General features: G+C 39.8%; 1 protein-coding gene across 1 annotated transcript in view; it reads right to left on the bottom strand.

Moving 5' to 3' along the window:
- GRM3 (glutamate metabotropic receptor 3) overlaps positions 1-17,295 on the bottom strand; it is a 99,317-nt gene that overhangs the window by 66,727 nt on the left and 15,295 nt on the right. The window contains exon 2 of the mRNA XM_035021414.1: positions 11,044-11,899. Coding sequence (XP_034877305.1) covers positions 11,044-11,899 — 856 coding nt within the window. The remainder of the gene's footprint in view (positions 1-11,043; positions 11,900-17,295) is intronic.

Below are 17,295 nucleotides of genomic sequence, written 5' to 3'. Positions count from 1 at the left end.
TGCTAGGAGGAATGAATGAATGGACAAGTAGTCAGTTAATATTAATGGCCAGTAGGAGACAAACATTCATAAAGGAATTACACTATATTCACCAGGATTCTCTGTTGTAAGAATGAAACCAGAGGGCAGTTTTTAAAGAAAGTGACACAGGAAGCTCCTGAACTCCCCTCCTCCCATGGATGCACTAAATTTACAGCTACACATGTAGCATTTCCCTCTAAAGAAATCCAGAAATCAGTTGAGCAACATCTATACATGGGGCAAATAAAAAAATACCCACATTGAAATGGATTGGAAAGGCTGAGACATACTCTTGCCATAAACCCCACCCCTAGCACAGCACCCCACAGTCAGGAGGGAATGCCCAACTCCCAGCTTCTCCCAGAGGAGTATAGGGTTTGGACCCAACATATAGCATCCCAACTTTTAAGACTCCCACCTGAGGGAAGGGCCCCCCCAAACACCTACCTCTGAAAACCAACAGCAGTTATTAATGGACAGCACTCACTGTAGCTATTACTCCAGGGTTTGGGGCAGAGGGAGCAGACTGAAAACATCCATCACCCACTTACTCCCTGGAAGGGGACTAACTGCATACAATAAATAAATAAAATCAGAAATAAAAGAGGAAAAAACTGATACCGCATAAACACAGAGGACCATAAGAGACTACTGTGAACAGTCTGCCAACAAACTGAACAACCTAGAAGAATTAAATAAATTCCTAGAAACATACAACTTACCCAGACGGAATCATGAAGAAATAGAAAATCTGAATAGACCCATTATTAGTAAGGAGATTGAGTCAGTAATCAGAAACCTCCCAACAAATAAAAGTCCATGATCAGACAGCTTCACTGGTGAATTTTACCAAACATTAAAAAAGAGTTAATACCATTATTCTTAAATTCTTCCAAAATAGAAGAGGGAACACTTCCAAACTCATTTTATGAAGCCAGAATTACCTTGATATCAAAATCAGGCAAGAACACACAAGAAAAGAAAATTGCAGACCAATATCCCTGATGAGCACAGATGCAAAAATCTTCAACAAGATATTAGCAAACCAAACTCAATAGTACATTAAAAGGATCATACATCACAATCAAGAGGGATTTATTCCAGGCATGCAAGGATGCTTCAACATCTGCAAATCAATCAATGTGGTATACCACATTAACACAATAAAGGGTAAAAATCATAGGATCATCTTAATAGATGCAGAAAAAAAAGCATTTGACAAAATTCAACATCGTTTCATAATAAAAACTCTCAATAAACTGGGTATAGAGGCAAATGCCTCAACATAATAAAGGCCATATGTAACAAGTCCATAGCTAACATTATACTCAATGGTGAAAAGCTAAAAGTTTTTCCTTTGAAATTAGGAACAAGAGAATGATGGCTACTCTTTCTACTTCTATTCAACATAGTACTAGAAGTCCTAGTCAGAGTAATTAGGAAAGAAAAGGAAATAAAAGGGATCTAAATTGGAAAGGAAGATGTAAAACTGTCTCGATATGCAGGTGACATATTATATATATAGAAAATTCTAAAAGCTCCCCCCAAGAACTTAAAACTAATAAAAAAATTCAGTAAAGTTACAGGATACAAGATCAATATACAAAATCCACTGTGTTTCTATGCACTAACAATGATCTATTAGAGAAGTTAAGAAAACAGTCTCATTTACAACAGCATCAAAAAGAATAGATGTATAGAGATAAATTTAACCAAGGAGGTGAAGAATCCGTACACTAAAAGTTATAAGATGTTCATGAAGGAAACCAAAGAAGACACAAGTAAATGGAAAGATATTCTGTGCTCATGGACTAAAATAATTAATATTGTTAAAATGTCCATACTACCTGAAGTGATCTATAGATATAGTGCAATCCCTTTTAAAAGTCCAATGGCATTTTTCACAGAAATAGAAAAAAGAATTAAATTTCTACAGAATCACACAAGACTCCAAGTAGCCAAAGCAATGTTGAGAAAGAGGAACCAAGCTGGAGGTATCACACTCTAATTTCAAATTATATTACAAAGCTACAGTAATTAGAACAGTATGGCACTGGCACAAAATCAGACACATGATCAGTGGAACAGAACAGAGAGCCCAGAAATAACCCATGCATATATGGTTAATTACTTTATGGCAAAGGAAACAAGAATATACAATGGGGAAAGGATAATCTCTTCAATGAATGGAGTTTGGAAAACTGGACAGCCTCATGCAAAAGAATGAACCTGGATCCTTATTTTACACCATACATAAAAATAAAATTGAAATAAATGAAAGACTTGAATATAAGACCTGATACCATAAAACTCCTAGAACAAAACATAGGGAGTAAGGTCCTTGGTCTGTCATGGTAATGATTTTTTTGAATTTGACACCAAAAGCAAAAGCAACCAAAAGCAAAAAAAAACAAGTGAAACTACATCAAGTGAAAAAGTTTTTGTGCAGCAAAGAAAACCATCAACAAAATGAAAAGGCAACCCATGGAATGGGAGAAAATATTTGCCAACTATCTATGTGATAAAGGGCTAATATCTAAAATACATTAAGAGCTCACACAACTCAATGGCAACAAACAGATAATCCAATTAAAAATGGGCAAAGTAACTGAATAAATATTTTTCCAAAGAAGATATTAAGATAGCCAACGGTACATGAAAAGATGCTCAGCATCACTAATCATGAGGGAGAAGCAAATCAAAACCACAAGGAGATACAACCATACACCTGCTAGAATGACTGTCTTCAAACAGACAAGAGGTAACAAGTGTCAGCAAGGATATGGAGAAAAGGTAACTCTTGTATGCTTTTGCTAGGAATGTAAACTGGTACAGCTACTATGACAAACAATATGGAGGTTTCTCACAAAATTAAAAAAAAAATACTACCATATTATCCAGCCATCCCACTTCTGGGTATATTTCCAAGGGAAATGAAAACAGGATATTGAGAAGATATCTACACACCCATGTTCATTACAGCATTATTTACAATAGCCAAGATATGTAAACAACCAAATTATCAACAGATGAAGGGATAAATAAGATGTAGTCTATATTATTCAGCCATGAGAAAGAAGGAAAACTTGCCATTTGTGACAATATGAGTGACTTTGGAGACATTATGCTAAATGAAGTCAGACAGAGAAAGACAAATACTGTATGATATCACTTATATGTGAACTCTAAAAAAGCTGAACTCAGAAACAGGTTAGAATGGTTGTTTACCAGGGGCTAGGGGATTGGGGGAGATATTGATCAAAGAATACAAACTTGTAGTTAGTTGTCAGATGAATAAGTTCTGGGGACCTAATGTGCAGCATGGTAATTATAGTTAATAAATATTGTATTATATGCTTGAAAGTTGCTAAGAGAGTAGTTTTTAAATGTTCTCACCACACAAAAGTAATGGTAATTATGTGATGGGATGGAGGTGTTAGCTAATGCTGTGGTGGTTATCATTCTTCAATGAATAAATATCAAATCAACATGTTGTACACCTTATACTTACAACATGTTATATGTTGATTTTATCTCAATAAAGCTGGAAGAAAATTTTTTAAAAATTAAAGAATAATATATTAATGGTCAGTCATAGAACATCTAATCATATTTGGTTCAGCAGCTTAGTGTGTGTATGAACATAATTTTGTATTGGAGATATTATTTTGGAAATGTAATATATGGTCAACTCTGTGCTAGGGAAATTGTTTATAATTTTTTTTATGGAATTAAGTTTCTGAGTATTCTGAAATGTTACTTAGTACTGTAACTTCTGGGGACTCAGCCACCTTATCAAATTCTAAATTATCCCAGACAGTGGGATGTATCCTTTAACCGTCATAGTTTTGGAATGAACTAGATACAAATGAGGGCTTATACTACCCCAGGTATAATGCTAGGGGTCGGGAGAAAAAATGTGAAGGATGACTATGTAATCTTTCCTGGAGATCTCACATAGAGTGACTAACAATACTGTGGACACCTGTTGAACGTTTAAAGTAAGAGGGAGGTGAGAATATTGACCAGGCACTGAGTGTTTAGCTTTCCTCCTCAGTGCCTGCTCCTCAGGATTTGACCTCACATCCTTAATCTTGAGAAACTGTGCTCACTGCTCAGGTATTAGGACAATTCCGCTAGGTTCCTAGGAAGGTTTACCAAACACAACTCTGGGAGGGATCGCCCATAATCTCCTGCTTCATTAGATGACAATTTAATCTTTTAAAATCTGCAGAGAAAAGTCCTCTATTTCAGTATTTGACTGCCACCATGGACAGAATTTTTTTCTGAATCCATTGGAAGCACTTCCTTTATCTATTTTGGCTCTCCAGTATGCTGTCGAAGATGAGTAGTACCACAAAGGTAGATGCAGTAGAAAAACACGTGTTTCCAATTCAACTGAAATTAGAAACCTTGAAAGACCAGGTTATTGTGGGATAACACCAGGTGTCCCGAAGGTCAGGAACATAGGCTAAACTTCTTTTTAAATGACACGTTAGCTATAGTGTTAGAAAATGCTCAGAATATTTTCCTCAATCTCCAGACACCTTTGTACGTGATATTCCTATAAATATACCACAGTGTCCAAAAAGCCTGGAAACATCTAGAGGATAGCATATTTATTGTACTTTTTTCCTGAATAGCAAAGTGGTAGAATTCGTTTCTTTCCTACTTCATGAGGGATGATTACTGTTTTCTGCTTCATAGACAGGATGGCTCTTTAAATGAATCATAAGGATTATGAAATAATAACAACTATATGATGAGAATAATAAGCAGCAGCAGCAGCAGAAAGCTCAGGCCAAAGTGGAAAATGAGGTTTTCTAGAGACTCCTGTTCTCCACTGTGTGACCTTAAAATGGGAATCATTTCACAAGCTTCTAAGACACCAAAGCACAATGCATGGTGCATAAACAAATAAGTAACCACATTAGTGGTGTCCCTTGGGGGTTTAAATCTTATTCCTGTGACCCCAGGAAGCTGACCAGAGAGAAAAGGGAAGAAAGAAATACAGGATATTTATCTTTACATTTTGGAAATGCTTTTGATCAGCAGAGCTGGAACAAGTTTCTGTGCTTTTGTGGGAACTACAAATGTTCCAGGGGAGGAAGCAAGATCAAGAGCAGTTTGCTCTTTCAGGGACTTCAAAGCCCATTCATCTAAAGATGTGGCCATTACCATTTTGGCTTCCTCGCTGTGCCTTGGATGGCCCTGTACTTTCCAAGAGGAGAGCCTTGCTGGGTTGGGGCCAGCTCAAACATATTCCTTGGAGTGCAGTGTTCCAGAAAATCTGCCCTTCCTGGCCTGTGCTCTGTGATTACAGTCTCAACCAGGAGTAATCCTTGGACCTAGTAGATGAGTCAGATGCAGAGGTGAGTGGGACAGTGAGGCTGGACTCCTCATTTTCTACCTCTGCTTCTCTTCCAGGTATGGAGAATCGTAGACATAAGAACAAGGCTGCAAGTCTCTGATCTCAGCAGTCTGTCTCCTTGCTGAGACCAAGAGATGAGTGTGCCTCACCTCCCCACCCCCCACCTGCCAAAAAAGGAAAAAAGGAAAAAAGGAAAAAACAAGCAACCAACCAAATGAGCAACAACAACAAAAACTGTCATCGTTGTGTGTCCTATTATCCAGTCCTATTAGGACCACAAGTCCAGCATAACAGTTGTCCTCTTCACTTGCAAGTCACACCCTGGGAGTGAGATTTGTTCAGTGAGTTGGAGATTTCTTCTGGGCCTCACTTAAGATACATAATAATTTTCCAACTCAAAACAAAAACCAAAATCAAAACAGAACGCAAAGACTAGGGCAAGACCCTAATACTGCAGGCCCCCATCATCCTGCTTCTGTACTTGAGTGGCTCCAGAAAGCAGGGACTGCATTGCTCCTGTTCACTGTTGTGTCCCCAGGCCCCAGCATGAAGTCTAATCACATCTGTGGAATGCATGACTACATCAGGACCTTGGTGTCACCTATTTCATTATGTGATCTTGGATACATTTCCTATTGTGTCAAGTTCTCAATTTCTCCCTTCTCAAACATTCTAGCCCACCGGCCCCTGCAAATCCCACAGAGCAATGCTGTGAGGGTTATTTCCAAGAGAATGCCTCCCCAGTTGTGGATGAGTCTTGGAGCTCCCCTGGCAGTATGTTCGGTAAGTGGGAGCTCTTCTTTTTCTCTTTTGAATTGGGTGTAGTCCGGTTACCACATCACTCTGACAGTTGAGTTCACTTTTATGTGCTTCAGTAAGTGAAGATAATAATGCTGACATCCTGAATTTCCACCCCTGTCAAGTGAGGAGTAGGGGCAAGTTCATCTTTGAGGAAGGCCTTTTGTCACTCTATGATTTTATTCTCCTCCACTTTCTGGAATTGGTCTCAGAATAAAAAGTGAGAGAGACTGCACTCTACTGTGAACACACAGCAGACAGTGATATTGCATTTCTGTGGATGTTTAATGGCCCTCTCTATTTTTTCTCTTTCTAACTCACTTGGTAGTTCAAGCTTTCCTTTTACATGATAAGCACAAGGAATTTCACTCAAAGTCATTTTGAAAAGTCAAATGACAATAAACATAATTCGCATTTAAATATTTCTTTCAGAATTCTGGATGACATGGCTCTTTCAGATGGAAATCATTTTACTAACAACAAAAAAAGCTTTGAAAAAAATTTTTTTTAATATCCTAAGGTTTAGATTCTAAGGCTCAGCTTCCAAAGTGTGGGTGTTTTATGAAACACCTCAGCTCCAACTAATTGGGAAAGTGGCCCAGGAGCATTAAAAGAATCATAAAGAGCCCAGAAAGAAACATGTTTCAAACTTACTGACTGATTGTCTTTCATTCCTTCAATCAACATCCCATTGAAATCTAACATATGTCAGAATGATGTTAGGTATTTGGGATCAAAGACCTCAACATCCCAAGGTCCTTGGTGATACCCAAAAGCAGCCCCAGACCTGGTGACTGGATTTCAGTCTCTGCTCCTGCCACTAACCAGATGATGACCTTGGACAAATCGCTGTGAGTTTTGGGGCTTCATCTATAAAACAGGGATGGATAAGAGATCCAGAGCTAATGCTGTTAGGTTTTAAATGTATCTCAAATACAATGATAGAACATAACTAAAGGACAGTGCTTAGGTAAAAGCAAGCCATTCTAGAAGTCATATACTTTTCTTTGTTGAAACTCATTTGTTAGTGAACACAGTATATATATTAAATTTTAATAAAAAGAATATTATAAATCTATTGATTCTTTTCCTCATTCCTTATTCCTTGAGTAAATATTCATGTAATGCCCACTCTGTACTAGAAACTGTGTTGGGTATTTGAGATCAGAGATGAAACATATATTCTCTGCCTTGAAAAAGCTCACAATGTAGTAATGGAGACAGAGAAGGAAATATGAGTTTGGGTGTCAAGTGATATTCATAACCAACAAATATTTATTGAGTGGCCATTATGCTTGAGCTGTGTCAGTGAAAAAATTGATAACGATTTCTGTTTTCATGGTGTTTATATTCAAGTGTGAAGATCAAACAATGGAGAATAAACTTGAAAATAAATGAGGTGGTATGAAAGAAAAGGGAAAAAATCACTGTGTATAAAAGAAATAGAGCAGCTTAGAGAGACATGAGGATGCCTGTTGTGGGGTGGGGGCAGTGAATTACAACTTCCAGAAGGATTGCCTGGTGGGCCTCAGGAAAGCTAACATTGAAGTAAAGGCTTGAAGGAAGTAAGGGAATTGACTAGCCCCAGGAATATATGGGGATAGGGCATTAGAGACACAGAGAACTACCAGCAGAAAAAGCCCTGAATTTGGTAATGAGGGTGGCTGGAGTGAAGGGAGAAAGAGGGGGAGTGAAAGTAATGACAGGAGAGCAAGAAGGACAGTGAGGGGGTGGATCGGGGAAGACATCTATAGGGCATTGCAAGGATTTTTTGACTTTTACTGTTGGGTGAAATGGGGAAACTCCCTAAGAGGTTGTGAGTAGAGGAGTGACTTGCTCTGATTTAAGTTTTAAAAGGGCATCCTGGCTGCCGTGGAGAGAATGGGTTGTGGAGGCTGGGATGGAGGTGGGCAAGAGTGAGTCAATTAGGAGGCTGTTGTAGAAATGTAGCCCAGAGATGTTGGTGGCTTGGACCAGGATGGTAGCAGTGGAGACCGAGTAAGTGAAGGTACTAGATAGGGTAGATGGAGGTTGGGTGAGAGGTCCTAGGTGGAGGAAACAGACATGCACATTACATGTACATCTCATGTACACAGGATACAAAGACAAAAGTAAAGGTATGATGTGCTTGGGGAACTGCAAGTAGTCTTTATGGAAGGAAGGGTCAATGTGGGGTACATAGCAAGAGGTAGATAGTGGTTAGATCCTATGCCAGGAGAGCTCACTCTTCTGATGAATCTTGAACAAACTGTAGTTCTGCAAAATCACTTTTGTAAAAGGAATATCAAACTGGGTTAACTCCAAGGATACTTATGTTGGCCGATGCTGGAACTAGCTAGTAGGAATATACTGAGGAACCAAAGAGTATTTTAACTTATGTAGTTAAAATTCTCAGGAGGCTTAGCTTTTCCATCCTGTAATGACTAGAGCCCTTAGGAGGCTGGCTGCAACTATCTATCCCTTGTCAGAAAAATCTTGGAGTAAATGCACTGAGTACAAGCAGATGGCTGGAAGAGGACTTTTTCAACCCACTTGAGCAAAGATGGTTTGCTGTTTACTTTTGTGCTTAGTCCCTTGGGTCATTATTCAAGTTATAAAAACAAAGATACTATTTCAGAGAAAAATGTAAAACAAAATCTGCTTTTCAATAGGTAACCAGGTTAGCCTTATTTTTAAAATGTACATATTTAGCTCCTTTAGCATCTCAGTGTCCTCCCATAGTATGGCACTTTTTGCTCCAATTCCCACATTACTAAGCATTGTGGCACTGGTGGCTGGTCTAAGTTCCCTGTCTTCTCTGTAGTTTCCACCTGTTTTTCACCCTTCTACTCTCTTCAGAGGTGGAGAAGGATTGGTAATGTCGAACAAGTTGAGAAGGCTAAAATAGCACTTTGCGGTCAAGTATACAACGCTGAACCAAATTGTAGAATCAAAGCCAGTAATTGAACAAGACAGACAAAAAGAAGATACTTTTGTTTTATTTACCAAATAATGGCCTTATTTCTTCCCTTTTCTTCACCATTTAAGACTCAGTCTGGGAAATGAAGAAAAATATTTTGGTTACCTAAAACACCTTGCAAGGGCTCACTGAAATCTAAGAGCTCCCTTTATAGTAGCTGCTGATGAGCAGATAGATTTGTGTATTTGTATACTGAAGAATGAGGAATGGACTAGATTAATAAGATTAATGAATACATGTAGCGAATAAAGATAAATAATAACCCCAAGGGTAATGAGAAGGGGGTAGGGATGGTGCTTATCTTATTTATCTTTAAGTGCATTGTAGATGCTATTTACAGATACCTGTGAAATTCATTTTATTTAGAGCAAAGCTATTCTTTTTTACTGATTTCTGTGGTCCATTCTTATTTTCTGGAGATGTCAGTGGAAATCGATCTGGGATTTTGAGATAAATGGTGATTTGATATTATATATAAAATATATATTTGTTATTTCTATATGGAATGCACCTGTGGGAATACAGGGCACAGAGTTTAATCTTTACCACTTATAAACAGTCATTCCAATGGGAAGAGGTATCTAGTAGGTGAATAGGAGAAAATACTGACATAACTGATTTCTACTACTTTCGGCTCCCTCTGGGTAGAATGAGGAAAAGATGTGCAAAATGCAGGCTGGTAATTTTTGTGCTTATTTTCAAGACTGATTTGGGAATTAGAATTTTGGAATAGGAACCAATGGTCGTAAGTCCTACCAGTGATTTTTCAGGTCATTTTGACTTCCAAATGATCATCTATAGAGGAGATGTGAGAACTGCCACTTATTCTAATAACAATATGATTTGAGCATACGAACTTTCATGTCTTTGGGGAGAAACCCATTGAAACAGACTGTGTAGATTAGAATGATGCCCTAATGGCATGGGGCGATTATTATTAGCGATTTAGGCAAATGGAAGCACTTTATCATTGTAATATTTCTGGCATCAAGTTTTTTTGTGCCATATAATATTACTTACTGTTTATGATTTGGGTAAAGCTAAAGTCCTCAGAACCAATACCTTAATGCACTGGTTTATCACATGTACCGTTGTAGAGATTGCAAACTTAAAAATTTTGTGCCTTTTATGCTAGTAATGCATTGAAATGCAATGCTATCTTTAGAAATACTTTACCATATTTAGAATCAAATGAAGAGGAAACAAAAGCCATTTCAAACACACCTTTGCCTATTCACTACTATACTGTAATGACTTCCATAAGCCTTCAATTTGTTTATACTCAGGCTCCCAGAAAAAGTTTCATTTCATAACATCCTTTGAGAAAATCTACGACTCTTAATGCTGACATGGAAATGTTTCTGTATAGCAGAAGAAATCAACTCAAATGCCTGGAAATCACCATGGTCTGAGTATTTTTCCCTTTTGCCCCTAATTAAGCTCTGGGAAAACAGCGACTTTTTTCTCTCACCCACTGTGAAAGTTATGAGATTCTTTTGCTCAAATCACCCCAAAGGAAGGCTTGGAAGTTCATGTTCCTTAGAGAGTTTCCAATTCTGCTAAAGAAGATTAAATGCCCGTATCAGACGTGTCATACCCCACAGCTAACAAAAAAGAGAGCAAATGTAGCGTAGCCCACATGTAGACAGCTACCACAGATCAGCCTAGCCTAGGGAGCCTTTCAATTTCATGTAGTGCATCAACCAAGTCATCCACTCAAAAATAAGTTAGAACACCACGGCCATCATCTTGCATCTCGGAATATTTGTTTAACAGTCTGAACCCTTTTTATGGCTCTGAAATGAAGATTTCTAGGTCAGGGACAGAGGTTTCTGAATCCTGTTTGATTCTACCTGTTTACCCCGCAGAAGATGAGTAAAGGCTCCTCGCTTACCTGTGAAGTTGATTTTCAGCAAATAGTCCTTGTACAACTTCTTCCCGTCCAGGATCTTCATAGCATCGCAGAGCTTGGTGGTGTTGGGACAGAGGGTGCGCTGCATTTTGTGCAGGGCGTGAGCCATGGCATACACGGCGTTCACCACAAACATGATCTTGGATTCTTGCTCGTAGTTGCTGCTGTCGATGGCCAGGTGCTTGTCGCACGTGCGCCGGTGGTTCCGCTTGTTCTGGAGGCTGCACTGGAACTTCTGTTCCCAGAAGTCCCGGAACCAGGGGTTGCGGTGGTTGTTGTAGGGGTTGAGGCTCTGGAAGTAGCGGTCGAACTGGCGGACGGGGTGCGAGGCCAGCTCCAGTGTGATGGCGCCGTAGGCCACATGCTCGCTGCCCTTGACGATGCTCTCCTGCGCGCCCCAGCCGTCGCTGGCCACCCAGGTGAACGAGGCGTTGGCGCGGCCGGCGGCGGCGATGAGCTCGCGCGAGTCGTCGCTGCGCATGAAGAGCACGACCACGCGCGCGTTGGGCTTCTGCAGCAGCTCGCGGATCACGCTGTCGTAGGACTTGCGGATGTTGGAGCGACCCACCTTCTCCGCGGTGGCGATGCAGATGTTGCGCTGGCGGGCTTCCTGCTCGAAGGCCTCGATCCCCGTCTCCCCGTAGTCACCCTCCGAGGCCACGGTGGACACGTAGGTCCAGTTGAAGAAACGCAAGATCTCGGCCATGGCTTTGGCCTGGTAGAAGTCGGGGGGCACCGTCCTGGCAAAGTAATCATAGCGCGACTTGTCGCTGAGTTTGGCGCTGGTGGACGCGTAGCTTATCTGAGGGATCTGGAAGAGCCTTAGCAGGTTTGCCACCTAGCGGGGAGGAGGAAGGGAGAAGACCTTGTTTTAGAAACCTGGAGGTAAATGGACATGAAAAATGAACAACACCAGACTGTTTACCCAGCTCCCTTTCCACCTCTGGATGTCACCAGACCCTTCCCTGGACACTGTGTTTTGGATATGACGGAGCAGGTTTCGAGCAGGTGGTTTATGCTTTGGCAAAGGGCATTAGTAGGAAAATGAGAGGGCAGTCCTCTCTGTCTCCCAGACTTTATGCTAGTCCCTGGGCTATGATCAGTCCTGTCTTGATATAGCTCAGTCAGGCAATGAACTACAGGGAATTGGCCAAACTGGTTTTTAGACAACTTGGCTACAGTGTATAGAGAGAGCCTGGGTGTTGTCTGATTCTCACTTCCCCCTCTTTTGCTAAAAATGGCAATCTCTGAAAGAGTTTAATTTGGGAACCTTATGCCACATGGACAGTCCAAATTAGACATTTATTATCTAGGTTAAGAAAAAAAAAAATCAATTCTTTTTGGTCCACACCAAATTTTAGGCATATGCTTTTCTAAACTTCTGAAAAGCTTGACCAATATTTTCTTTGCTTTCTTTTTCCTTTTAAAATGTTGTTTCTGTTTGGGCTGTGTGAAAAGAAAGCATACAAATGTGATTCTTAGGGCATTTTTGATTAAAGAGCAAATAAGGAAGTATTAAAGACCTTATCAAGAAAAAACCATCTACTTCAAAATTTTAAAGCTTGAATAAAGAATTTAAATTTGTTATAATTCACCCACTGGTAATATTTCACTGTTTTTATTTATTGCAGAATAAAAAAGGAAAGTGACACTAGCATATCAAGGAGCGTTTTATGCATTGAGTATTTGCATAAATATATATCTTAAAACATCTACACACATGGTATGTATACCTAATAATAAGTTTGTTTTAATTTTTCCGGAATATTTCACGTATTCTGAACCCTTCTATCTCTATACTGACTTCGGCTAAGTCACATAATATACTAATTGTACTTTAATCAGAAACAACACTGAATATTCTGATATACTCTATGAGTACTTTGAAATTTTCCTTCTGGAACTTGTGGTTTCAGGTTTACATTTGACATGTAGGAAGCACAGCTTGAAATAGGCAGCTGTTAGCAAAGAGCACGAGTAACATAAAACAACTGACATCTGAGTCCCGATTAATCATCATTTCATCTGGCAAAGGAAACCAACAGCCAAATTCATACACAGCCACACAGCATGTTCTTGGAGATCTGGCCTGCTATTAAAACCAACACTTGATATAGCCCAGAGCTATCAAAAATGTTTTCTATATCTTTTCAAATCCTGGTACCTCTCCCATAACTACAAATGGAACAGCTAGAAAATTAGACACTTGCCATGCAAAACAAAGCAAATTTAAGACCCAAATCTTTCTTGCACTTGGTAAAAACTTTTAAATCTTTCTTGCACTTGGTAAAAACTTTTTTTGTTTTTTAATATCCTAGGATATGGAGGAATTGCGGGAAACGGAGGTAAGTGGCTGGGTGGCTGAAAGCTAGTATGCCATTTATTTCTTCTTTCAAGACCAGGAGACCCTGAGCACAATGGCCTACACTGATTCATTTGAACATGGGAGTATCGCTTGTTTACTCAGCCTGATAGGTGTGGGAATGAGCAAGTACTGTCATTACTTCTAGACTGATTATCTGGCTGCCCTCGGATTTGTGTACCATGGTGGCAGACTGGCAATAAGAGAGAGCCCTGTCCATGCATAGGCTTGGCTTGGTATTGGTGTTTCTGGGTAGCACTGGAAAACTGTCTCTTCTTGATGCTACAGTTTATTCTCATCTTCAAGGTACATTCCTCAAGACCTTAACCCCTCAGGGAGGCAGGGAATGAGAGGACCTGAAAAATGCCCAGAGATATTACTTTCTGGCAGCGAGGAGCCAAGTGAAAGGATTCTAAGCTGCCAAAACTTTCTTCTCTCAGAGGGGTACAAGTAATGAGAAGCTGCTTAAGAAAAGAGTTCTTGTCTGTTGACTGATAGGATCCCGTGGCTGCGTGTCTACCTCTCCAGGATGTCTGAAATCAATTTTTCAGACAAGGCAGGTTGTACAATAGAAGGAACTATGCGTAGAATAATGGATGTGGAAAAATCCCCTGCACTGGGAAGGGCCATGATGAGCTGTAGCACTTGGGCAGGGTGGTGGGCTAGAATAAAACTGCGATTATCACAATTATTATAATTATTCGTAGTGTGTGACTATGAATCTGAAGGGTGAAGCACAGAAAGACATCTGGGTAGGAAGAATAGGGGAGAAGAACAGAAGCGATGCTGCGGCATCCGCCATGGATTGTCTAGCTGTTGTTATTAGGAGCTTTCTTACTAACATAAAACTTGAGACTAGGGTTGGGGGATATCCAGATAGTTGTCAGCTGGATGTTTCCTATCTCGTTTGTCTCAAAACTGGGCATCTGAGGCATTCCTGACTTGCTTTACAGGCCATATGGTTTCTCTGAGAAAGCATGAAGGAATAAGGGGAACTCCTACACTGGACATCATTTTGAAAGTAAAAGAAGAACCATTGTAGGATGGGGAAGTAATGTGAAATTTTGGGAGAAAGTTCTCCAGTTATATTGTTAGCAGGAGTGGAGGAAGGAAAACCAGGATCAAGTTATATATGCTTTAGCAAAAAATGGCTTAAAAATAGAGGTACACTTCTCATGGAAAGAGACTCTAAAAGGGTACATAGGTTAAGAGAAATAGAAAGACTTAAAAAACTCTGACCATATAAAATCTTTTCAACAAAACAGAAAAGACAAGATCTCCAAAGAACCCACCGGTTGCTAGCCTGCATGGGGACATTTGAGGGATAACAGTACCAGTGGCAAGGGATGGGTGCTAGATGTGTGCTGGGTCCTTGGGCATCCGCACGGACAGCATAGAAGATGGGAATGAACCCATGAGAAGTAGCGAGACTAAAGCACAGAATGTGAAAATGGAGCAAAGGGATTGTTTTTGCTGTTTTGTGTTTAAATTATGTTTCAGCAGAAGACTTGGTGAGAAGGGAGAATCATTGGCTGGGGAAGGTGGTTCTAGATGGTGAAAGAAAAGACCTTGTCCAGTCCCTCTGGCTTCTTCCATCTCTCCAGTGAGAATGTGTTTTTTTAAATTTTTTTATTCTTATGTTAATCCCCATACATTACATCATTAGTTTTAGATGTAGTGTTCCATGATTCATTGTTTGTGCATAACACCCAGTGCTCCATGCAGAATGTGCCCTCCTCAATACCCATCACCAGGCTAACCCATCCTCCCACCCCCTCCCCTCTAGAACCCTCAGTTTGTTTTTCAGAGTCCATCGTCTCTCATGGTTTGTCTCCCCCTCCGATTTCCCCCGCTTCATTCTTCCCCTCCCGCTACCTTCTTCTTCTTTTTTTTTTTTTCTTAACATATATTGCATTATTTGTTTCAGAGGTACAGATCTGAGATTCAACAGTCTTGCACAATTCACAGCGCCTACCAGAGCACATACCCTCCCCAGTGTCTATCACCCAGTCACCCCTTCCCTCCCACCCCACCCCCCTCTCCAGCAACCCTCAGTTTGTTTCCTGTGATTAAGAATTCCTCATATCAGTGAGGTCATATGATACATGTCTTGTGAGAATGTGTTCTAACCTGGAGATGGTAATACAATTATATGAAAACGTTATCTCACATCAATGTGGGAGAGAAGTCCAAACACAAACCCATAAAATCATGTTATTTGAGTTTGCTCCCAGTTCTGAGTTCTGGAGGAAATAGCAGATGAATCTATGGAATCACCATCAGTAATCTTTGAGAAATCAATAACGGGAGGACTGTCAGAGGGTTGAAAAGGAAGGAAGAAGGGCAAATTCAGGAAATATAAATTAAGAGTGAATAAATCAGTAAGAAGGATGTATTTCGGTAACTCTTCTAGAATAGAGTTTTTTATTAGAGAGCATGCAAGTGCTTAGAAAGTCACAGTGCCGATTCACTAACAATGAATTTCACTAGAGAACATGTCAGCATTAGTTGAACAATTTAGGGAAGAATTGTAGCCCTGGAGGACCATGACTTCCACAAGGCATCAGTGACATTACTTGGACTCTTGTGGAAAAGGGAAGTGGTAGGAATTGGATGAGAAAGTTGAATATATTCTAAGAGAACAGTTTGAAACAAAGTCTGTATGAGGTGGTCAAGTAAGGTTAAATTTTTATCAGTGACTTTGGAAAAAAAATGTAAATGAGCTATAAGATCTTTACATTTTAGAACTGGAAGGAACCATGAAGATGATCTAAGCGTTTTGTTTTATAGGTGAGGAAGCTGAAGCTCAAAGGGTGAAGTGTCTTTCCAGAATTTACACAACCAATAAACAGAAAAAGCTAAGATGAGAGCCCAATTTCTTGATTTCCCCCAAAGGACTAAACTTTCTCTCTGGCAATAAGGTGATAGGAACATAGGGAGAGATGTAAATTTCTGGATTCAAGTTAAAATGACAAAAGTGAACAAAGAAGAAGAAAACTAGGGGGAAAATGACGTTACAAATGCAAAGTTGAGTGTTGCAATTCAGCGCCAGAAATCCAAGGGGAGCTAAAATCAAAGATGGATTATTGAGGGGTTTACTCCCTTTAGAGACCAGCCCACAATTCCTCAAGAGTGAACAGGGATGAATTAGCCCACAGTCCCTATTCTCTGAGTTACTGTTTGCAGACTACCCTCTTTGGGAAGCCTTTTAAAGATCCCTCGTATTTTTAATAGTCCTAATATTTTTGTGCCAGCTAGGGTTCTAGCTGTTGTAGATGTATTATCTGCCTTAATTCTCGTAACAATGTATGCAGTAGACATTACCTTTAGCCTGTTGTATAGATTGAGAAACTGAGGCACAGAGTGCCTTCAGATCTTGCTAAAGAGCCCAAAAGTGATAGGATTTGGCACTGAGTTCACCTTCCCAGAGTCAATCCATTCTGCAATCCAAGCTCTGAACCTCTGCCATATGTGATTCTTCTCACTACACTATGGCAATGATATATTTCAAGTTATAACATGTTTGTCTTTTTTTAAATTTCTGACAGCATAAACTCCTTGGTTTGAGGGCCATGAACAATCACTCCCTGTTATCAAATATATATATATATATTTTTTTTTTTTTCATTTTTCAGTCTGTATTTTGCCGTGGCTCCATGAGCATTTGTTTTCTGATTGACCATCTTCAGAGATAACAGCAGTTGTCTGAGAATCCACTGGGAAATTTGAACTGTGAGTTGAAAGCTTCAAGCTATAAATATCATGATCATGTTCAGCCTCATGATTTATGTGAGAAACATAATGACCTTATGGCAGAGCCTGTTATTTCCTAGGGCTGGGGAGGCTGCACACAGATTTAACGGAACCCTTTC

Source organism: Mirounga leonina, unplaced genomic scaffold, assembly GCF_011800145.1.
Source record: "Mirounga leonina isolate KUSES-001 unplaced genomic scaffold, KU_Mleo_1.0 Mir_174, whole genome shotgun sequence".
Classification (NCBI taxonomy): domain Eukaryota; kingdom Metazoa; phylum Chordata; class Mammalia; order Carnivora; family Phocidae; genus Mirounga; species Mirounga leonina.
Note: the sequence above shows the minus strand (reverse complement) of the source record. Positions and strands in the feature narration are given on the sequence as shown.